The sequence below is a fragment of the Equus przewalskii genome, chromosome X, assembly GCF_037783145.1.
Source record: "Equus przewalskii isolate Varuska chromosome X, EquPr2, whole genome shotgun sequence".
NCBI lineage: Eukaryota > Metazoa > Chordata > Mammalia > Perissodactyla > Equidae > Equus > Equus przewalskii.
The window spans coordinates 83,592,492-83,615,629 of record NC_091863.1 but is presented as its reverse complement, the minus strand read 5'-3'; the positions used below and the strand labels follow the sequence as shown (position 1 = coordinate 83,615,629).

Genomic DNA, 23,138 nt, shown 5'->3' with positions numbered 1-23,138 from the left:
ACACAAGCCTAGGGATTCTTTAGAGGAATCACTAGTTTCTTCCTCCATGCTTCCACCTTATCTTTATTGAAGCAAAGGAAGACAAGGAGCATCTTCCAGTGGCCAGCAGCACATCCTCCTCCACTTATGCCTTGCTTACTGTGTGACCTAAGAACTGGGATGCTACTCTCCTTGGCCTGACCCTTCAGAGACACTCCCTCAGAGAAGAGAGGAGAGGGTAGCTAGGCAAGAATGGAGAAGGATGAAGGAACAGGAGCTTAACTTGCTCTACGAGGATGGGCTTAGTGCTGGGCCTGAGCACACTCAAGCGATGTGTCAAACCAACAGCAGCAGCTCCACTCTGCCTCATCATTGTGCCTCCCCTGGGTTCTACGACCACAGAAGCTTCAACTCAGTCATTGTTAACCTTACCAAGCAGAAGTTAGAGCATGTGGGACAAAGCAAGGGCGGTGATGGGGGGAGGTGAGAAGTGGGCTGGCAGGCAGGCAAATCTCCCCTTTATGAATGTGACAGTTTCCCCTCTTTTAGGGCTTGAGATGTGGCACAGGTGGAATCTGCACACAGAGATAAGACTCAGGGATCCTGTCCAGCTCCACACCGATCCCCCACTACTCACTAAGGTACTGATGAGTTCTGTATCTTCAGGATGGAGAGAGGGAAAGAGGGGTTTGTATGAGACAACAGGTACTTACACATTGATGAGATACTCATAGTCCTGGTAGTTTTTGGAGAAATAGGTCTCAATTAGCTTTTCTGTGCCAGTGAGTGCTTCATGTCCACAGCCACAGAACAGTGCCACCCCAAAGAAACACAATCCAGTGGCCACCAGGGAAGCAAAGGGGGCCCCTACGAGACATCTTGCACAGCACTCTAACAAGCCTGAGGAAGATGGAGGGGAAACAGTTAAGGATGTACAATAGGCAGCTCGTGCCACTCATACCTCTCTGCCAGACCAGTCAGACCCTGTGCTCGCATCCACAGATAGAGTGGTCACCAGAGAATCCAAAAGCAGGAGAGTCTAGTGCTTTAGGCTTCTGGAATGTGAGATTGACCCCAAAACCATACTTTGTTCCATTCCTGAAAATATATCTCTACTTTAAATTCCCAGAATTTGTTCTTTTTTTAAAGTATCAGGAATTCAAATAGCGAGCCAGAGAAATTATGCAATCATTCTCTCCTTTCTTATCATTCCGATTTGTCTGCGTTAGTCATTCATCAACTCTCATGGAGATGTGCCCGGCATTGTGCTAGGTGTTACGTGGGATGTGAAGACGTAAAAGACATAGACTCTGCCATATGGGAGTCTCTTGTTTACTGAGGAAGAATGAGCAAGGCAGACCTAGTATTTTCAACTAACAATTCCAGGCAGCCAAGTACGTAGTTACAAAGGGCAAACGAACTTAGAGTTCCAGGAAGGAATGAGCGCTGGCCAGAGATATTGGTCTTGCAGGCCCCACACCAATGCTGCTGAGAAACAGGAAAGGCACACAAGAAGTCACAGGAGAGCAGCTGTGCCCCAAGTACCAGCCCCACACTCTAAAGTGCCACACGGAGTAAAACCTAACCAATGTCAAGTAGATGACTGACTAGATGGGAAGAGAATTACTCCCTCTGGCCTCTTGGCCAGATCCCCAAAAGGTGGAAGAAATGAAAATGTTGAGCTCTTCAGAAAAGAATACACACACACACATACACTATATATATATATATATATATATATATATATATATATATATATATGCTGACTGATTTTATACATCTGTTCATATATCACACAATATATAAAGATACATATGAATTATTTTTTGTATTTAGATATATGTATATATGAATTATTTGTGTATACACACATACACACACAAATAATCAGCAAATGTGCTGAGTAGTTGCTATTTTGGAAAAGTATATTGGGGCTCCTTATAAAAAGAAAATAAATTGTATTAATTTTAGGTTTGAATTTTTATCCAAAGCTCACTTGTTTATACTAGGGTGCAAGGGACTAGGGGAGTCCTTTGTCTGACCCTGTTAATACTAGCACAGGTTCTTTTTACCCCGAGTGCTTGAACATCTGGTGATTTTCATGGCTGAATTTCATCAATATGAACAGATTTTGGAGGACCAAATTATCTCTAACATGGGAAAGTTGGGGTAAAGGCATTTGTCTGCATTCTCAGAGCCACAGAATGACTGAGTCCTATTACCCACTGTCCCCTAAAATGATAGCCCTTCCTCGGTCCTCAAAGAGCCTCTTCCTCAAAGACTCTTGCATGCCACATCAGAGGTGAGGCCCAGAAGTCCAAGCAAGCAAAGAAAGCAGCTAACATTTGCAGCAGAACTGAATTTCCTTCCTCTTCCAAGAACCAAAGCACTGCTGTCAGAAAACTTGGCCTCTATGGGAGGCAATCAATTTGTAGCTGTGCTGTTGTAAGTGGAGGCAGAGTTTACTTAGTATGAACTTAACAATAGTGCTTGGTAACAGCACCTCAGCCATGCACACAAATGGGCACATGCACACATGTGTATACCAGAGAGAAAAACACAGATGTTGAAATTAATCATTGTTCTCAAAAATTGATCTTCTTTCTCAACAGGTTAAGATACTAGATGCATCTGGTAAGTCAAGAAAAGGAGCTTGGAAATAAACAGTGCTGCCATTTTCCTTCTCTGTCTATCCAACTCTTCCCCACCCCCAAACTCTTAGACTTGTCTAGTAAAGAAAGTCTCAGAAGCCTGGGGGTGGGGGGAGGGGAAGGTCAGTGACCTCACTGTTCCCTCTCTCCCCAGCACAGGGTCAGGGCTTGGACAGAGCCCTCCATAGCTCCCTCAGACAAAGAAGCCTTGTTTTTCCCTGAGATCTCAGGAGCCTCATTGGTATTCTGCAGGGGCCCACAGGCCTGGGGGTGGGGAGGGGGTCAGATCCAGGGAACAATGGCAGAACTGTTTGTTTAGCCTGGAGTAAAGAGTGCCATCCACCCTAGCAAGTGACCATCCTGTGCCCACTCACCCCAGCTTTTTCGCCCTGGGAAGGGTTAAATGGTGGGGCAGGTGTGATCAGGGATGGAAGAACTTGAACTCTTGCTGACTACACAGAGAATTCCACTCTAAGTTTTAGCTGATGCCGCCTCCAGGGTTGTAAAGATGAGGAAAAGTCCTCTTTAGTGTGCCTGACCCCTCAATCATCATCCAAATAACCAGAGAGTCATATGTAGTGTTCTTACTGGGGGGTGAAGGGCTAAGCCTTGGGAGCAACTCTGAATCACCAACTGATGCTCTTCTTTTTTACATGCATTTTTCCTCTATTTTCTTTGAGCTCATATAACTGAGCTTTCCCTTATCTGCTCCACTGTCTCTCAAAGCAAGGGACAAGAAGGACATAGGCTTTAATGAGTCTCTAACGTGGAGTCAGAAATAAATGGCCCTGGATAGATCTATCACTCTTGAGCTATAAACAGTTCAACAATATCAGCATAAGCATCAGATATGCATCTCTTCACAATCCAAATGAAGTGTTTGTTCTGGAGGCATTTAAGTTCAGCAGAAGTGAAGAATCTCTGTTAGTTTGTCCAAGCAAAAAAAATCAAATTTTGGATTCCAATTGGGAAACATGCAAGAAATTGTGTCTTCATCAAAGTAGCTGACAATCAAAACATCCTGAGAAAGGTCCGTTGGGTTCACTTTGATTTTTCACAGCCCAAAAAATGTCCTTGGGAATGTGTGAACAATAGCCTAAAGCCACAGGCTCTCCATTTCAGAACACTTCGCAGTTGAAAAGGTATAGGTTTGATTCAGGAAAGCTGTGAGGGGTTCTGGAGAAGTTCCTTGGCTCTCTTAAGAGACATTCTCACATTTCCAGGCTAAGTACAGACTGAAACATGGTAGAGTTGACATAAAAGAACTGTATAGTAATATTACCCTGTGCAATTCAATTGGATTAAACCACCTGACTTTGATGAGAGGTCATAGAGAAAAGTAATGACACTCTCAAGTGTTTTCCTTTCATTTCTGCTTATGTGGATCCAGTAAAATTACCAAGCACATTAGCAGTAATCCATACACTATGAGAACCAAAAGGGAATTATAAGGCCCAGTCCCTTTCTTCAAAGACCTTTCAGTCTTGTTGGGGAGAACAAACTTATGTCTGTGAATCAAAGACCAAAGCTACCTGTAATCTAGTGTTAAAATGTGTGTAACCAAGTCCTGTGGGCAAAATGTAGGGAAAAGGGAAATATTCAGTGTTGGCTAGATTTATCTACAAACTCCCAATACTAGTTTAATCAATCTGTGATAGAACTTCAGGCTCTTCTTGGCAATGCTCTTCAGAGGAGTCTGACAGAGATCAACAGGACCATTGTGACTCATCCAGATTCACAGCCATCCAAGGGACTGTGTTGATCCTGATGCTGTCTCTTTAAGCAGGAGCCAAGAGCTCCCAAGCCCTCCCTCCTTTCCCATGCCCCAGGCACGCCTCAAGGACCAGCTCCATGATGGAAATTCAGTGTGAATCTGGGAACTCATCAAAGGGAGGAGAGGAAGGGCTTTCATCGAAAGGGATGGTAGAAAGAGACCAATTGTGCCTTGCACAATTCCCAGCCTGTCCCTTGAATCCAGCTGACAAAGGGAGAGACAGAAGAACCCTATACAATAGAGCTAAACAACAGGCAGGCTCATTGATTGAAAAACTGGCCCCATCTCCCTAAGTCTCTAATCTACACCACGGTCTTACCCTCCTCACAGAACCCACCCCTTAACCTCACCCCATGAACAGAGGCCTCCTTGATCAGGGCCTATAGCAGTTGACAGGGCCAAGATGCTAGAGCAGCCGTGACTGGTACTGGGGATGGATGGGGATCAGTGGGCGGGTTCTAGGAGTAAAACAACAATAATCAGGAGGTACCAGAGACAAAGACTTTTGCTTCTGGCCTCATCCTGGTCAGACAAAGCCCTGCCTATAATCTTGCCTTTCTTACATGATATCAGCACTTATACCACATTCAAGTGCTGGAAAGGGGCCCTGCGGTTGCTAGGATATATGATTCCAAGCCTGCTGGATAGTCAAGTCATGTGGACAGCATTGAAGAAAAAGGAATCTCAGCCTCTTCTTTGGACAGGTATTATTATTACCATGGCAACAGCATCTGGACCACTTTGTTTCCAAAATGTTCCATTCCTCCCCAAACACACACACACACACACACGTACATGTGTGCTAATTTATGCCCAAACATTGATTGGCTAGGGTAGAAGTATGATTGTTAAAATCTATCCCTGGCACAATTGTCTTCACCTTGCCCACTTATGGGAAGGTGGAAGAGAAGCAATTGGCACTAAGCTAACAGACCACAGTTTCCGCACCTTATTCCTTAGGTCAGTCTCCCACCAATTGGTCCTCTCTCCTTGGTTGCATTGTGAACCTGATCTGGGGAGCTTTGTTCTCTTCCTTAGGAAGTCACTGACTCTTTTCCAGAGCCCTTCTCGGCAGAGAGCTCAGAGGCCAGTTCAGAGTTGAGAGATCACCCTTAGGACTCTTTTAAAATAGCCGAGGAGGAATTAGTCAGTCCTTGCTGAGCTTTTGATGTCAGTTTGGCACTGGGCAGGCTCTGACAGTGGGAAAGGAAGGGAAAGCTGCTCTGTTCATCTGCCATGGCTGGTGTGGCCCTTCCTGATCAAGTCAGTGCCCTGACTTGATCTTCTCTGGACCTGAGGTTCTGTGGGCAGGGAATGCATTTCTACTGTTGCTTTCTTTCAAGACCAAGAACTACAGCCTGTGGATGGTTTTCAGGGCTTCAAGATAATACAATAAAAACGAACAAAGGAAAGAGATACCACTGGCTGGGGTTCTGTCTTGATGGGTTTGGAGTCTATATTTCCCCTCCCACCCATCTCCCAAGGGTTTTTTGGGCTTTGTTACTACTCAGTTAGCTTTGAGAGAGTAGTTCTAGTTGTCAGGCTGTTGAGTAAACTTCTGGCTCTTCTAGCCAGGGCAAAAGCCCCCTGAGGTAGAGCAGACCTTCCAATTGGCCTGGCTCTCCAAGAGCTCCTCTGGCTCTGCAAGGCCAAGGTGGGGAGTGCGGTGGGCTGTCCGTGATCATTTCAGTCAGTGTCTCTAGGAAGAGAGTAAGTGACCATGCTGGTTTAGACCTGGTTTCTCTTCAGCTCCTGGCATTCTTGCAGGATTCTTGCTATCATGGTGGGATTCAGTTAGTTTTCAGGCATTTTCTAAAACTGGACCCCTGCTGTGCCTCCACACTTTTGGCCTGGGCTACACCCACTTACTCTGAGCCAGCCAAAACTACACTGCTCGGCAAACAGCCACCTTTGGAGGGAAGCATCATAGTCTGGTTACCAGGGTAACAGCCGCTGTTCTCAGACAACAGGCTTGCAGGAGCCAATGTTTGGCTGTTCAGTAATGGCATTGTGTTACTGAGCAGAGAATAATCAGCTACTGCTCTTTGGCTCTTTTCCGGTTCCATTGTTATCCCAAAGACTCATTTGGAACATCCTCCTCCCAAGTCTGGAGAAGGTTTAACGAACTATCATTTCCCCCATAAACCTTTTGCATAGACAGTACTGAATTCAGTGTTCCTCTTTGCATCCAATCCTATGAGATTCAACATGGTTGAGGTAGTGAGCTCCCTATTCCTGGAGGTGATTAAGCAGAGACTGTAGGAATGGTTAATTGGTTGTTGCAGAAGGGATTTCTGCATTGAAAGTTGGCTCAGACAGCTTCTAGAGTTCCTTCCAATCCCAGATTCCATGATCTAATTTGTCTGCTACAATTGTTAAACAGCAGCACACTCCAAATCAGAAGTAGTAACAGTTCAACATCTTGTTAGAAATGGCCTATTATTTACAAAGTATTTGAGATGGCTATTGAATAACTGAAAACTCAACAGCCACTCCATCATGTGCACCTGTCCCAAGTATCACCCACCCCCAGGATCTGGGATCCAGTGCAAGACCTCGACTGTGCCTTTATCTGTGGCAATCTCCCCTGGAGACAATCATCCAGCCTCCATAACAGGGAACTATCCTGTGGTCACCTTATTTGTTCCTGCCTTTTCCTCAGGGCTTTCATCCCCTGAGAGAGTAATATTCAGTGTTCTTCTTTACTTCCTCTCCATTTCTAATTCACGACCTACCCAGTTAGCTGCCGTGACATTAGGTAGGGTTCCTAGAGCAGGAATTGAGTTCCTCCAACATTCACCTCTCACCTGACCACACTCAATTGGTCAAACAATTCTTACCCAAGTGCACACAAAGAAAGCCCAACCATTTTGGAAAGCGTACGATTCAGCATGTATACATTATTGTATAATAATCAGTATTATCATGATTTACAATTGTTATAGAGCTTGTCATTTTCAAAGGACTTCCACATAGTTATTACTTGATTTTCACAACCCTGAAAGTAGACAAAGCAGTTATGGTTATCCTCATTTTCCAGATGATGAAGTGACAATTCACAGCGACCTACCCAAGGTCAGGAAGTTCATAAGTGGCAGATCTGGGATTCGAACCTGGTTGTTGATTTCTAGTCCATGCTCTGCCCTCTTAATTATTCTATCTGAATACATGGTTCAAAGCACATGTATATGTTTCAGAATGAAACAACCTAAAGGCTGACATCAGCTTAATATAACTGAGAACCTATCTCCGTGGATGTTGTCGGAATTTCTAGGTACTACACTTGATGGTGAATATGCAGGGCAATTGATTCTCATTTCATTTAGGATGCATTCAGACTGCTACTCTTGTTTTGCCAAATGTGAGCAATGTCTCCACATCTCTGGCATCCTGTGTGGACAAAGACCCTTGTACTCTGCACACCTGCTCTGAGCAGACACTACCGGAGACCAGACCCTGTAGCTTCTCTCTTTGTTCATGAAACCGGGAGAAGCTCTCAGTATTCAACCAGGTCAGCAAGAGCCCTAAGGTTCCAGCAGCCTCCTTGTCATAGTAGGGATTTAGAGTCGGAGCCATGTCCTTGGGGAGGCTAAGTCTATGATATTTGCGAGATATGATCACCTATACATGTGCGCACACACATACACACACGCACACCCCTACCCATAATCATTCCCCATGGTAAAGCCATTGAGGTCTTTATTTTCATTCCCTGAACCTGAGCCTGGCCTCCTCAGCCATGGCCAAGCCTGAGTCCATCTTGCCCAATTCCCCAATTTCCTTCCGATGCCAAACAGGGTCCAAATTTTGTATCAAGCAGGCAGTTACTTTGTACATCTGAGGGTTAGCCAACACTCAGTTGCCTCCAGCAGAACCAGGGACATCAGCTGACCTGGCCATTACCAGGGCCTGGGAACCAGGGGAAAAGACAAAGTAAAGGGAAATGAGGGGGTAGGAGGACACATGACCACATCTAGCCCACGGGACACTCTCTCCAAGGACCTGTGGGACTCTCCACGTGCTGCTGGAGTTCTTTGGTAATAAAGCGTTGTTCTCAGTACAGCAGAGAAGGAGTTAATCTAATAGCATGTTAAGGAATTAAAAAGAAAACAAGTGCCGAAACACAACTCATTTAAACCATTGGAAACCCCGAATCCCAAAGTTTGAAATCCTCTTGCAAATTCCTGTGCCTGCTTGAATCTTTCATGCTAAAGTTTTTGAAACTCACCCATGTCTTTGGGACTCTGACTCCAATTGTAGCCGGCTGGCTAGTCTGCTTTGCGGCTGACTTTGTTCAGCTGGAAGGATCCTGGTCTCTCCAGTCTCCTTCTTCGATCCTTTACTTTTTCTCTCTGAGTATCTTTGTCCTCTTCTCCTGCAATGAAAAGGGCTTTCTGATTGACAGCCAACCCCCTTAAAGAGACAGGCCTGCTTTCCTCCTCCTCTCCTCCTCCCCTTCTCCTCCCCTTGTTCCCACCTCCTCAGGGATACTCCCTTCTCTAAGGACTCTATCTTCTCTTTCTGTCTTTCACTGCCAATTGCTTCATTTTCTTTTTTCTTTTTTTCCCTAAGGCTTGCCTGTATGGAATTTCACTTTGCTGCAGAGACATCTGGAAATGTGTTTTCGGGATGGAAACAAAAAGAAGCGGTCCCGGAAGCCTCCAACTGATCCTTGGATCTATTTGGTGCGGGATGTGGCATCACAAGTGTCAGGAGCCGTGGAAGTGGTAGCCCTGGTGAGAGGTTCAGGGTCACAAACCTTGATGCTATCTCCCAGAGGCCTTCCAACTCTGCCTCAAGCCTACCCCTCACTCCTAGCTGTCTTTGGCCTTATCCACCTTTCCCCTCTCCCCACTCCTTGGCAAATAAGCACCCCTCCCTCGACCCAGCTCTAGAAACACACTATAGAAGAAAAAAATGCCTTTTGAAATAATTACCTCCAAACCCTTTTTGGTTTCAACTGAATGAGGACAAAACGCAAGCTGTTGATTCCACGAACAGATTGTGACCAAACTGGAGGAGGCTACCACTGTAACAATTTTATAAATAGGATAACAGAGACCCAGAAAGGGGGCAAGACCTATGCAGTTTCACAGAAGAGCCTAAGGAAAAGGTCAGAGTTAGGGATGTGGGGGATTTCCAAGAAGGGTAATTGATTTTGAGACAAGTCGAGAATATGATCTTGCAATCAGGTAGTCGATATCCCGTCCCGAGAATGTAGTGTCATTAGAGAGCTGAGGACAGGCTGGTGAGAGGCAAGGAGTGGGTTGGGGCGAAGCAGCAGGTGCCAGTGAGGGTGGAGAGAAGGGGAAAGGAAATACAGTCCTTGTCTCAGAGAAAAAAACACTGAGAAAATAATGGCCAAGCAGCAAAATCAGGGGAATAATATATGAAACTTGCATTACCAATAATAGTTATTTCTAAAGACTGAGAAGGTATTTGAGCGCCCAGTACCAGGTGATATTAGCCCGGGAAGCTTTTCTAGGAGAGGTGAATCTTAACCAATGTCTATCTAGACTCTTTGTCAGTGTTCTCTGTGCCTTCAGGAGCCTCGGAGAGACGTAACTCTCTTGACCTTGAGGCCCACATCCTCCCATGGATCGCCTGTGAGGAAGCTGGTTGGCATATAAACTGGAGGAGTACCTGTTGGAAGACTACAGGGAAGGAAGGTATGGCCCCCCCAGAATTTTTCTTATGGCTTTGCATTGAGATCAGTGAAGAGAGAAAGGAGGTACTGAGCAGAGCCTAGAACCTTCCTGTTGGGAGAGAGGGGCAAGATTATGTCTTACAATTTTCTCTTTGGGCTGTGACCTTAGACACATTCTAGCTGTTAGAAAATCAGTGAGTCCTCTGAAAATGCCCCTGTGAGTCCACTCGTGTCTTGTGTCCTGCAGTATTTGAGGTTTATCCAGAGTCCTAGAACTCTAGATCCTTTGCTCTTACACCAGCCCAAAGGACAAAGGATCCCTGTAAATGCTGCCCCTTTTACAGAACCGTATAGTAATAGCTTTCCAGAGCAGACCAGACTAAGGCTATATGACTGATGTTAGAGGGTCCCAGGACTCCTGACCTTGCCAGTCCTGCTCTCCAGCCATAGATTCTGTGATTCTGCCTGCTGAGGAAGCTGAGTTGTGGGATTGTGCCAACAAATAACTTCTGGATGGTTGTTGTCACTCTCAGGAGAGAGAGGACCAAAAGCAAGAAGTCACCAAATGTGTTGTGCCCTCAGCCCCTCAGATGGCGGAAGGAACTGAGTCCAAACTCTGGGAGTTCTGATTTAGGGGATGAGAGAGATGGTTTTTCACAGCTCTGCGTGCAGGAGAAATCACTCAGACTGAGCCCTCTCATAAATCTGCCCTTGGATTCTCAGAAGTAGCTCTGGGGACTGCCAGGCTACTTGGAAGAAAAGATGTGTTCCCAATAAACTCACAAATACCAATTTTTCAACCACATTTCCCTAACACACATTTCTCTTCTCCTTTCCTCCATCTCTATTGCCTTACTCTTCATTTTTTCTTCTCCCGAAGTCTCATTCTCTTGGTGTCTCTGTTTCTCTCTGTGGATCTGTCTCTCTGTCTCTCTTTCTTTCTTTTTCTCTCTCCACACTCCTTGATGGAGCATGTCTTCCTGTCTCTACCTGTTCTTATGCCCAGGAAAGAGAGAACCACCTCGGCCAGGTGATTGTGTCATGCTCACTGTCCCAAGTGCCTCAAGGTTCCAAGTTCCCCGGGATCTAGGGTACTGTAGTCGCTCTGTACATCCCGACACTCTGCCTCAGCGCCCACTCATCACCCTTCTCCTGTGCCCTCCCCACAGTCCTCACAGGGTCTCTTTCCAGGTCCCCAAGGGGCCTTTTTTTATCTACCCACTCCCACTTATTTCTGTGATTCTGCTTCCAATGGTTCTGCTGGGTGCCCTTGGCAAAATGTTCAGGTCTAGCTGGGTCCCTGGCAGTGCTTAGGGATTCCTCAAGAGGGCACTGTCAGCCTTCTTGGTGCTGCCTGCACTGGGTGCCTGTGGGAACAATGCAGGATTGTATGAAACAAGTAAACAGTTTGCTTCATGCAATTCTGATGGTACCTCAGAGGATCTGGGCCCCCTTGATCGTAGCTTGCTTTGCTTGTGCAGCTTTCTTGCAAGTAACTCCAAAACACTTGGATATTACCTCCACTCTCTGCTGTGTGAGCCCATAGTACCAGATCCTTGAAGGCCACTGGACAAGTAAGTGGGTTCTTTCTGCTCCATTGTATAGACTGAACTCTGAAACTCAAGGAAGTCCAGTGCACTTCTCCAAGGAAAGCAAATAAGGGCTCAAGTGCCCAATCTGGCGATCCACTTCTTCACGTCCACGTAGAAGATCATAAAGGGGAAAAGAGAAGGCACAGTACCAGTGAAAGCCTGGCATCACCTGCTAGCATTGTGGCTTCTGGAGCTGATGTTTTGCTTTTTCTCCCCAAGATAACCTCCTCCAAGACATTTCAGGAAAGCAAGTGGCTTCCTGGCACAGAAGGCTGGCTGGCTGGCAGGCAATATATTATGTCCTATGTACTTGCAACTAGAACTTTCCACACCCAACTTCATGCCGATTGGCTTGGCCTTGTCTTTCTGGCCAAGAGAACTAAAGGCTGAGAGCCAGAGACGTCACATATTTTGAGCTGGCATGGGGTGGGGGGAGTGGAGGGTGCACTTCTTCCTCTCCTGAAGATGCAGGAGCAGTGCAGTGATGGGTGGGGACAGAGGATGAGAGGATGAGAGGAGATGCCCATGGCTTGGGGATAGAGTGAAGAATAGCCTGGAAGCCAAAATAATCAGATTAATAAGCTCAGGAAAGGAGTGCCTGGGGAGCACCAAACAGCTACTAACAACGTGGAGAAATCAGTTGTCCACATAACCCACCTCCATCAACATGAAAATTTAGCCAGATTTGGCACCGTGGTCCCTGCAAAGAGGCTGCATGTTTGATATGATCTCTGAGCACAGCAGAAATAATACTACTCTCCTTGGTTATCAAATACCCACCTAACTCCTGAGGGCCAACGTTATGTGTTCCATTTCACTGATGGGATACAGAGGTAGCTTTCCCAATGCCACCCAGCAGGTAAAGGACAGAGCCACCTCTAGAGAATGCCTCTTCCCAGACTCACATTGCTTGGAAGTTGCTTGGAAGATTGTTCTGCTCCAAAAGAATGTTTGAACAGAGAGCCTCTGGCCTGAGCGAGAACAGCCAGGGGAAGGATGGAAAGGCTTCAGGTTGCCATGGCCCGGTCTCCAACCCTCTCAACATCTCAGGCTAAACAGGAAGCTCACGTTAGAAATCCAGGCAGGGCAAGGTGCATGCAGTGTGTAGATCTGTAGGATTCAAAATCAGTCAGTGGAAATTAGATGATACTAAGGACTTTGTTATATTTGTTAAGTGTGATAATAGGGTGATTATTACACTTAACATTAAATTAAATTAAAATTAAATTAAATTTAAAGTGTGATAATGGTGCTTATGTTTTTAAAAAGGGTCTTTATCAGTTAGAAATGCACAGGGAAATATTTATAAATGAAACGTCATGATGTCCAAGATTTTTCCTCCCCCAGAAAATTACAGTAACAAGGTTAGATTAAACAACATCGGTCAAATGTTGAAAATTATTGAAGCTGGCTGATGGGGACATAGAGGTTCATTATACTATTTTCACTACTTCGTGTATGGTTAAACTTGAGGTCAGAACAGAGAAGTCATTACAGTTAAGATTCAAACTAGCCCTGAAGAAGAAAAGAGAGTACATCTCCAAGAGAAGGCTTTGATCTTTCTGGGAGGATGCGTATAGCACAGTAAAAGTGGTTGCTTCTGGGGAAGGGGTTGGGGGCTTAGAGAGGGGGAGAAATTTTTCAGTCTACACCCTTTAGTATGGTGTAAATTTGTAATTATATGCATTTCATACTTTTTCTATCGAAAAATCTCATTTGAAAAGTCCTTCAAGCAGATTGAAGGACAGCCTGCAGGCTCCTCGGGTTTGCTCCACTGCAGCAGGTGGCTCAGGAGAGAGAAGCCTCCGCCATGGCAGGTTGGCCAACCCCCACTCCCCTCACACCACCCATGCTGCCCATGACCTTCTTTGCCTGTGTCTCCAAAATATTGACCTATTCCAAAACATGGGCCGTCCCTGGCCACAGGAGAGGACTCCCAGGAACCCCTCCTGAGGCACAGCTGGCTAGGAAAGAGGAGGTGCTCTTGACTTGCTCCCCATGGGAGGAAAAGACATGAGCCCTTGAAAGCAAGAAAAGTCCTCAGCCCAAGAGGCTGCTCCCTCTGCCTTCCAGGGGAACAAGGCCCCTCCTTGCCCCTCTGCTGACCCCACAAACAGTGAGGCTACATCTGCCACTGAAGGAACTTACTCAGGCCTCCTCTATTCAAAGCCACTGCCCAAGACTGCCTTTTCAGAGATATGGTTCCTCCTCCTCCAACATCATCATCGTCAAAGTTTGCTGTCTCTTTCAGAGAAGGCAGGCCAAGCCCTTCAGCTCTGGTTGCTCAGCTGGGTAAAATGAGTCACTGTGGGCTGTGGACAATACTCAACCCAAAGCCAGGATCTTATGAAGCAGACTGTCTACCCTCGAGGCTGGGATACCTTCCCTGGGAAACCGTGTCAGCAGCCATGAGAGAGAAGAAGGAGAGCCTCAGTTCTCCCTGCTGAGATCATGATGCCAGAGCTTAGAGCGAGTGCCCCACACGGGGAGACCAGCCTGCCCCAGCCTTTTGGCTAAAGCTTGCTTTCCCCCTACCTTTTCCACCACCCTGGCCAAACCTAGGGGAAGGTCTGGGCAGCTGCTCCCCTCGCCAGCATGAGTTCCTCCTGCCATCCAGTAGGATGGGGCAGGCGCAGGGCCACGAGGAGCCCCCACTCTTTAATCATTCCTCCCCTAGGCACTCCATTGCTGTGGGATTTTCTCTGTGATAGCCCGGAGGACACAAAGGCCACTGGGCCCTGCAGCTGAGGCTGTGGACAGGCTTTGTTGAGCTGCTACCTCCCCCAGCCCCTGAAGCGGGGAGAGGTTAATGCACTCCTCCATCCTGGCCTGTCTCTTCCTAGGCATACACACTCTAGCCCCGGAGGAAGATGGGTTCTTTTTTGAAGCACAATTAGTTCAAAACCATAAAGTCTAAGAAGTGATTCCCCCGGAGGACCCTCCAAAGAGGGTTTTACATGTTCCTTGGGTTATCCTTGAAAATCCTTCAAAATTTCTAAAGCACTGCAATTATTTCCACAGGCTGAATCCAGCAGTTCTTGGAAGGATTTCAAAGGGTAGAGTGGCAGCATCTCCCCTTAGCCTCTGCTCACTCCCCATAGCAGAGACCTTCGAAAAGAGAAGCAAATCCTCACTGGGCTGTCCTCTCTACCCTGGCTGGACCGCTGCTGCCCAGCTGCAGAAGGCCTCTTCAGTCGTCGGCCCATGAGTCCCCCTCCAAGGGGCTGGCCTTAGAGGGAGCAGCTGAGCCTAAACTACAAGCCTAAAGAGCCGATATGGCTGTCTATTCTGGGGCAAGAGCTGCCCAGCTGTCCTCAAATTTCCTCAAAAGGAGGGACTTGGAGGTGGCTGGTGGATGCAGAGGTAGGGCTGGCTATCCCAGTTAAAGCTGAGTTTGGAGAGTAACTAGTCATCAATTTCCTGGGAGTAGCCATCTTCTCTCTGCTGATAAACAACCAAGAGGGAAGTTAGTAGAATTACAGCATGAAGGATTTTAGCTACATATCAAGTGGGCCTTCCAGACAATCAGGGCTCTCCATGAGCAGTGGAGTATAGTGATTAAGAACATAGACCCCGAAGTCAGACACCCCCAGGCTTGGATACCAGCTCTAGCAAATGGCAGTTCTGTGTCTTTGGGCAATTCAGCCTCTCTGTGAGTTTCCTTTTTTTTTTTTTTATTCCTAAAAAGGTATAACAATAGTAGAGACCTCATAGGCTCATAGGTCACTATGAGAAGATTACACAACATCAAATATTTAGCACTGTGCCTATGCTAAGGTGCAATAATAATAACAATAATGATAACCAGATGAGGTAACAGTATCTCCAGAAATGTTTAATAAATGTTTGACAAACAGAGGCTGAACTTTAGTGATCTCTAGAACCAATGCCTTTCAGATCTAGGACTCCTAGACTTCTCCAGAACCTGTCCATCTTTAAAAGGAACCACAGGAAATGTGCTTAAAAGAAGTTTTGAGACTCACCTAGCAGTCTAGCCATGTATTTACTGTCTTCCAACATCTCTAGCTCCTCTAGGGATGTCCCTCACTAGGGTGACCAACTGTCTGGGTTTGCCAACAACTAAGAGGTTTCCTGAGATGTGGGAATTTCCATGCTAAAACTGGGTAAGTCCCAGGAAAACCAGGACAAGTTGGTCAGCCTACACCAGCACTGGCACTCAAGCAGGGCCATAAGCACTGTGCCTGAAGCAGTTCCCTCAAGGGCTGCCAGGAACAGCGGGCAGTAGGTTGCCTGTGCTGAAGCCACTGAACGGGAAATCCCAAAAGCCCCCTGTTCCTCCACTATCTGAAATACGCCCAGGTAAGGAGGCTTGCCAGGTAAAATACACGATGCCTGATTAAACTTGAATTTCAGATAAACAACAAACAATTGTTTAGGATATGTAAGTATGTCCCAATAGCGTATGGGATATACTTATATTAAAAAATTGTTTATTGTTTCTCTGAAAATCAAATTTAACTGGGTGCCCTGTATTTTTATTTGCTGATTCTGGCAACCTGACAAGCAAGGGCAGTATGCCATGGCAAGCCAGGCTGGCTTCTGGGGAGGGAGCCAGGGGAGTTGCAAGGGAAACCTCAAATAAGAAATCATGATTCCCTACGGACACACCTACTCTGCATTTCAGTACCCACTTCCTTCATCCTGTGAGCCTTACCGGCCCCCCAGCCACACCTAGCTCTAGGGAAGATCATTTGGGGCAAGGCAAGATGCCATGGGCCCTGAGGCAGGCTGCATAATGCAGTCGTTAGGGACTGGGGCTTTGTAACAAGCCAAATTGGGCTCATATCCCACTCTAGCTTAGGACATAGGACAATTAGTAGCGATTGTTGTTAATACTTAGAGTCTGACCTTCCCCCTGCTTGTCTTCTCTCGTGTCTTCTGATCCTGCATCCAGCACTTTGCCAGGCTTTGAGGGGACTACAGAGAAATGGGAAGATTTCTGGACACAGCCCTCACGTGAGGGAGATTAAAGCCTCCTCGTCTAGACAGCATATTAGAGACTTTAACCAAATAGAGATTCAGACACAACTGACATTGAGCACCTACCTGTGTTTGGCTGGCCCTCAATGCCCATGTAAACCAGATGTCAGCAGAGGGTCAGCCTTTTCTTCCTAAGTCAGATGAAATTGGCTCGAGCTCCCATCCGACCCTTTGTCGGGGAAGTCTGGTGTCTTCCCCAAGATTTCTGAGAATTCTGAGGGAGCTCAGAATCCCATGACCAATTCTGGTTCTGAATTTGGGCTCCTAATGAACTGCTTATTCACACCCCGTTCATCTTCCATGGCCACTCTCATCTTCCTACTTTTTGTTACACCAGATTGGGAACACTGCTTTTCTTTTTGGATTTGTATCAAAACCTCTCACACGAAGGATTTATGCAAGTAGCAGAATTTATCAAGGTTTGGGTATATGGGGGGCATATATTATAGCAACACAAACAATTAAAAATTGATTTCTAGACATTCCTGTATTTAAAAGTCCTTGGCTATGTTGCTACTTAGAATTTCTCTGCAAAATCCAACCTCCTGCCGTGAACTCACGCTTGCTCCTTTCTCCCATTTTCTCCTGTTTCTTCTCTGTCCCACCCCAAATTCATGTTTATTTCTTACGAAGAGCAGTTTAGCTGCATATGGGCTATCTTCCAATCCTTTCTGTTGGAGCTTCTTCTTCCCTGAAATTGCCCTTCAGAGTATTTTCCTTTAAAAAAAAACCTGTCCCTTTCTTAAGAGAAACCCTGATGTCAACTAATAAAATAATCATTCTATCACCTCATTCCTCTTGCACAAACGTAATCCCTGTTAATCTCACAACACGTGAGGTATGGTTGTTATACCCATTTTACACATGAGCAAACTGAGGCTTCTGAAGCTCACAGCTACCACTGGAAGAACTAGGAGTCAAACTTAGTTCTTCTAAGTCTGAGTCTAGTGTTCTTCCCACTACGCCAAGAGCATTGCTGCAGAGAGAATATATCCGAAAGTGCTGAATGGTGTACTACAAACAATTAGAAATATGTCAGGGATCGGGGTTGGAGAAATTGCTCTCAGGTAGAGGGTTCCCTGACTGGGGAAAATGGTCTACTGCAGGCTACAAGCCTCTCCTTCAAGCCAGCTCCAGAGCCAGCAGAGCAGCGTTGTCTGTCTATAGGAAAATCACAGGCACCCAGATTCACTAGGCCACTGGATTCCTGAGTTGTTTAATCTAGGAGCCACTTCAGGCACAACCTAGCTATCACACCTTCGTTTTGTTTTTTAAACAAATTTTACTTCTAGGTCTTACGGCAGCCCAAAGAAGTGGCTACTGCTACTTTGTCCAATTTACAGATGAGCATGCTGAGTATCAGAGAGCTCAAGTGACTTGCCCAAGGTCACATAGCTAGTAAGTGGCAGGAACCAAAGTACGGGCTCTCCAGCTTCGTGTGTTGTCAGGGCCCTTCAGCAAAAGACCCCCAGGAATACACCTGTGTTTGATCAAGTTGGGTTTATTGCTTGTTACAGCAAAAGGAGACACCCTGTCACTCCACTGTCCCCCAAGTTTCTCCCTCGTGGCTACGAGCAATAAGCCCAACTTGTTCAACCCCAGGTGTGCTCCTGGTGGTCTTGGGCTAGAGGCCATTGACAGCAATGGAGGTTCACTGAAATTCAGCTGAAGCCCTCACTTCCTTGGACCCAGATCTCCCACCTAGTAATGGTGACCACATCTGAGACTCCATGTGTCTATCTGTTTGAGACGCAGGGCTGCCCATAGCTGGGAGGTAAGTTCACGCTGAATTGCACTCTGATATTTCATTGAACTCCCTCAGCTTTAGAGTTATTTTCCTTTTCCAGGAATGAGGTCCGTTGGGGTACTTTTGGTTATCTGATCAGATTTGTATTGTCCATTGGTAAAACTGTTTTCTAGCCTTCTAACATGTGCTCCTATAGTCTATCTGCTTGGCTAGCATCTTTGATGTTTGTTTACAAGAGGAAAAGTCTATAGGGAGAGGATGACATAGATTCAATAAACTTGTCCTTGAGCTGGTCCTGGGGACTGAAGAGTTCAGAAGGTCTCCTCAGATCAGTGTTTTTCGAGCAAACTTTGTGTCAGGTTATCATTTCAAAACCTATGAAGACTTTCAATCTTATCTTTTTGTCCCTGAGACCTGCTTTCGTTAGTTTCATCTACCCAGAATCAGGAGATTTTGTCCGGCCCCTGATTGGTGGCAAATTGGCCTTTGACCAAACTCTGGAGACACAAAGTTCACCACTACCATCAAAACAGACCTTTGAGTTCTCATGGGGTTTTTTCCATCTAAAAATGGACCTATTCCAGGCTAAACACCTGCTTCCTTCATATTTTCTCCCCATAGTGCTAACTTGTATGCTTACCCTTCTAACTGGCACAATTTCGGTAGGGTCAATTTAAAATTGCAGTGGCCCCTTTGAGGAGCTTTGAACATGAACAAAAGAGGTACTTTAGAACAAAAAGCAAAAGAAGCTCTCATGGGGATTTTCCTGTTTGTCTAAAAGAGAGATGACTTTGTTTAACATAGGCGATATCACCTCCCTGGTTTCCACATTTGGGGGATTAATAAATGCTGGCTTTTTAATTATACAGCTTGATAAACTTGTCAAGGGTCCATGTTATATCAAAACCAGATAACTAGCTCTGTACAGTGATAATTACATATTTGACTGTAGCTGGCTCTTCCATTTTTATCTTTTTTCTGTTCCATTTTCTCTCTTTTTCCTCTCTTGTGATGTTTTAAATATTAACTTATCAAAAAATTATTTATTTTGCATATACTCTAGGAAAATCTAGTCCAGATAAAGTCAAATTTGTCTAAAAGAAAGTTTTAAAAGTTATTAAACCACGTTACATTTTTGTGTGCACTGAAAAGTCTATTTACCTAATAACCTTGTTACTATCGCTATAAGAAAATAAGAAGAGGCTTTAGTTTCAAGATAAAAGAAGAATTTGGTGTGATTCAGTGTCTTTAGCACATTATTTTGATTTGTTCAAGACCAGGTTTAAATTTCTAATAATTCAAACTTCCTAAATTTCCTTCATTGGTTTCATGAATTAAATAGTTACCACTGTTTCTATCACTTGTTTAAAATTAAAATTATATGTCTAAAATTGCATTCAACTAAAAAGAATAAAAAGAATGGGTATATTATCAAAAGTTTAACTTTATGAAATTCTTAAAATACTATGAATCGTAAGAATTCAATGTTTTAGCTAAATCATAATTTCCGGATTCTCAGCTAACTTTAAGACCTTAGACCTAAGTTAATTACAGATAATCTTTGGCTGTCTGGACAGTTCCAAAAATAAAAAAATAAACCAGATACAAACATAGCTTTCTTCTTCTTTTTTTTGATGGCAATCAATTAACAAAATATGCAAAAGCTTTTGGATATATTTTTTTTTTCCTCCTAAAACTGTTACAATGATATGAAATAATTGCTTGTGGAGAAAAAAATAGCTAAACAATTCTTTATTTTCTTTTTCTAGTTTTCTCTTATCTTTGAAGAAAGAAAAGTTGGTTATTTTGATTAAAGATAAGAATTAATATAAATGGTTAGTTATACTTAGTACAATAATTACCAAGAAATAGAAATATGTATATAAGATAATGGATATTATTTTAATTTTGTTTATTAAAAAAGTTATCATAGTTTATTCATATGATAAATTTAATATATTTTATTTAATATACTGATAAGCTAATTATATTTAAACCTATAGTTAAAAGCTTGAGATTATTACCTATTTTCATATTTATATATCAGTGTATGCATAAGTACATATATATAAGGGTATATTAATAAAACCTTTACTATAAATTGCTACATGATAATATAGCAAAGGAGTAAAATTCGAATTTGGGTCTTTTTTATGTGGAACGACTAAGTTATTCTATGCCCAGATTAGTAGAGGCTCCTTTTTGTCACCAAATTATTCTGTTAACTCTCAGAGCTTTGTGAGATATTCTGAAATGATTTTTTGAAAAATTCCTTACTTTAAAAAAAGTGAATTTCCTAATAGACTTTGTTGTTTATTGTTGGGTAATTTTACAATGTTAACTATAAATATTTCTTGCCTTAGATATTTATAACTTATACTTTATCCTTTCTAACAACTATTCTTAATTTCGCCTTTCCCAAATACAGACTAATAAAAGTATTAAGATGTCTTTTATGCCTCACTTTGGGTTTCCTAAAATGGCCATTAGGTACCACAAAGATTCGCCCTTTTACACTATAAAAGAAAAGATAATAAGAATAATTAGGTTTGTCTAAATTTCTCCAACTTTTGATAAAGTCAAACTGTTATGAGAATCTTGTCTACCAAACTTAGTATTAAAAGAACCTGACAGGGGCCAGCCCGGTGGTGCAGCAGTTAATTTCGCATGTTCCGCTTCACTGGCCTGGGGTTTGCCGGTTCGGATCCCAGGTGCGGACATGGCACCACTTGGCAAGCCATGCTGTGGTAGGCGTCCCATGTATAAAGGAGAGGAAGATGGGCATGGATGTTAGCTCAGGGCCAGTCTTCCTCAGCAAAAAGAAGAGGATTGGCAGCAGTTAGTTCAGGGCTAATCTTCCTCAAAAAAAAAAAACAACAAAAGAACCTGACATAGTAAAAGACAGAGGTTATCTTTTGGGCATAAGTAAAATATGCAAATATAGATATCTATCTCCAATAACTTTCAAGTTAAAAGAAGCATACTCATAGTTAAGCACAAAGACTGATACAATACCTGTCTAGCAAAGCATTTTTCTAGGATTCTAGATTCTCCAACCCTTTTTCTCTGTTTGTTCACAGAGTTTCTGGATCGGCAGTGGGGGCACTAACTTAATCACATGGGAGTTGTCCGAGGTATATTGCTTATTTCAGTCTTTCATTAGATCCAGTAGCTAAGACATAGCACCTTGTCGAAGAGCTATAACAGCAATAGCAAAACATGTAAAAACTTCAATTAGCTTAGTTCTAGATCTCCACTAAACGTAATGGTTCCCCATGCTGTGCAAACTCTTTCATTGACAAAAAATGCTCACCACTTTCCAGCTAGTTGCCTAACCTCCTAGGAAATATTGCTTTCCTTTTCACATTGTCGGTTACTGTGACACTCGAAACCCAGGCAGCCTTTTTCATTTACTTGAAGAAAGAAAAACCCACACTTGCTTACTTCTGTTAGGGAATTCTCCACATCTGTGTAGGCAAAGACTTCAGAGATACTCCAGACTGCTTTGCAAGAACTGTTAACTCAAAAAAATGTTAACTTAGAAAGACACAAAATGGGCTCACTGCTATTGTCATAAGTGGTACTTTTGCTGCCAGTACAGTCTGTGCCCCACTAGGGTACTAAGTGGACATGAGACATCACACTAACTTATCCTGTGTATTCAGGGCAATTTTTAGAGACTTTCAGATATTTGAAATTACCTCTCCTCCAGAGGATCATGTTTTCTAGAAATAATTTTTAAATTACCCCAAAATTACCCAATTACCTCCAAAATGAGGCACACACAAGCCACTATCTCAGAAAGGATAACTGATTGCCTCTTCATGGATACTCTTCAAGATGATTCCCACATTAGCAATAATACAACTGGTAAAGATGGTCCAAAACTTGTTTCTGACCCCAGAAAAATTCTTAAATGATATAACATCTACTCCGAAAGCCCAACAAACTAGCCTAAATTTAGTAGCTAGGGCTGTTATGGACAATCACGTTACCCTTGGTTTTCTCTTAACTAGTCAAGGGGGACTTTATGTCATAGCAAATACTTCTTGCTATGCCTATATACTGTAAGATAAGTGAAATAGCTGGAAAAAAAAGCCACTTGTTTCCTGGCCTCATTGTCCTTTTGTTTCTGATCGTTGTTAGCGTTACAGTTGGCTGATGTATCCTGTCTAGAGTTTCAAATGATATTATACAACCACTGTCACGTCAGAGGACTCAACAACTCATCTTGCAGCATAACAAGCAGAACAGACGAACTCTAATCCTACTACAGACTACCTTCTCTAAGCAACCTCCTGATCAGCACAATCGTGGCAATGCTGAAAGTCTGGATGCCATTGATTAATGTCTTGTAGCCTGACTTCATCTGCCCTTGGCTAAAAGAGAGGCACTAAGCAGCCCCTGACAGCTAGGACCTGATCTCGTACTATCAGTTGAGCCTTGCTGTTTTCCCGCTAAACAATTTCACAGAACATCGTCATCAAATAAGGCCAAGTTGTGATCTTAATGGATCAAGACCAAAAAAGACCACTGTGGAGGCTGAAATAACTCAGTTGGGAGAGCATTTGACTGAAAAGACCACTGTGTAATCAGATTTGAACATGGAAAACATGAACAATATCTAAACCATAGAAATGACCAAAGTTCCCTGTTTTCTGGCTAATATGAGTGACTGCTGCTTCATTAATTATATCTTTATCTTTGCTCTAATATTCCCTCTTTTTAAATAAGAATTATTAAGATA

At 44.0% G+C, this 23,138-nt stretch overlaps 1 protein-coding gene and 2 long non-coding RNA genes across 4 annotated transcripts in view; 2 read left to right on the top strand and 1 right to left on the bottom strand.

The window, feature by feature from the left end:
* PLP1 (proteolipid protein 1) overlaps positions 1-8,779 on the bottom strand; it is a 15,033-nt gene extending 6,254 nt beyond the window's left edge. For both annotated transcript variants that reach the window (XM_070605097.1, XM_070605098.1), the window contains exons 1-2: positions 8,633-8,779; positions 693-879 (exon numbers count right to left, since the gene is read on the bottom strand). In XM_070605097.1, the coding sequence (XP_070461198.1) occupies positions 693-879; positions 8,633-8,636 (191 nt within the window). In that variant the 5' untranslated portion in view covers positions 8,637-8,779. The remainder of the gene's footprint in view (positions 1-692; positions 880-8,632) is intronic.
* On the top strand, positions 4,966-23,138 carry LOC139081074 (uncharacterized). Its single transcript, XR_011536035.1, has 5 exons — positions 4,966-5,108; positions 8,977-9,140; positions 9,951-10,073; positions 21,472-21,525; positions 22,538-23,138. It is a non-coding gene; the product is annotated as an uncharacterized lncRNA (long non-coding RNA).
* LOC139081076 (uncharacterized) lies at positions 13,365-15,499 on the top strand. Its single transcript, XR_011536037.1, has 2 exons — positions 13,365-13,460; positions 14,665-15,499. It is a non-coding gene; the product is annotated as an uncharacterized lncRNA (long non-coding RNA).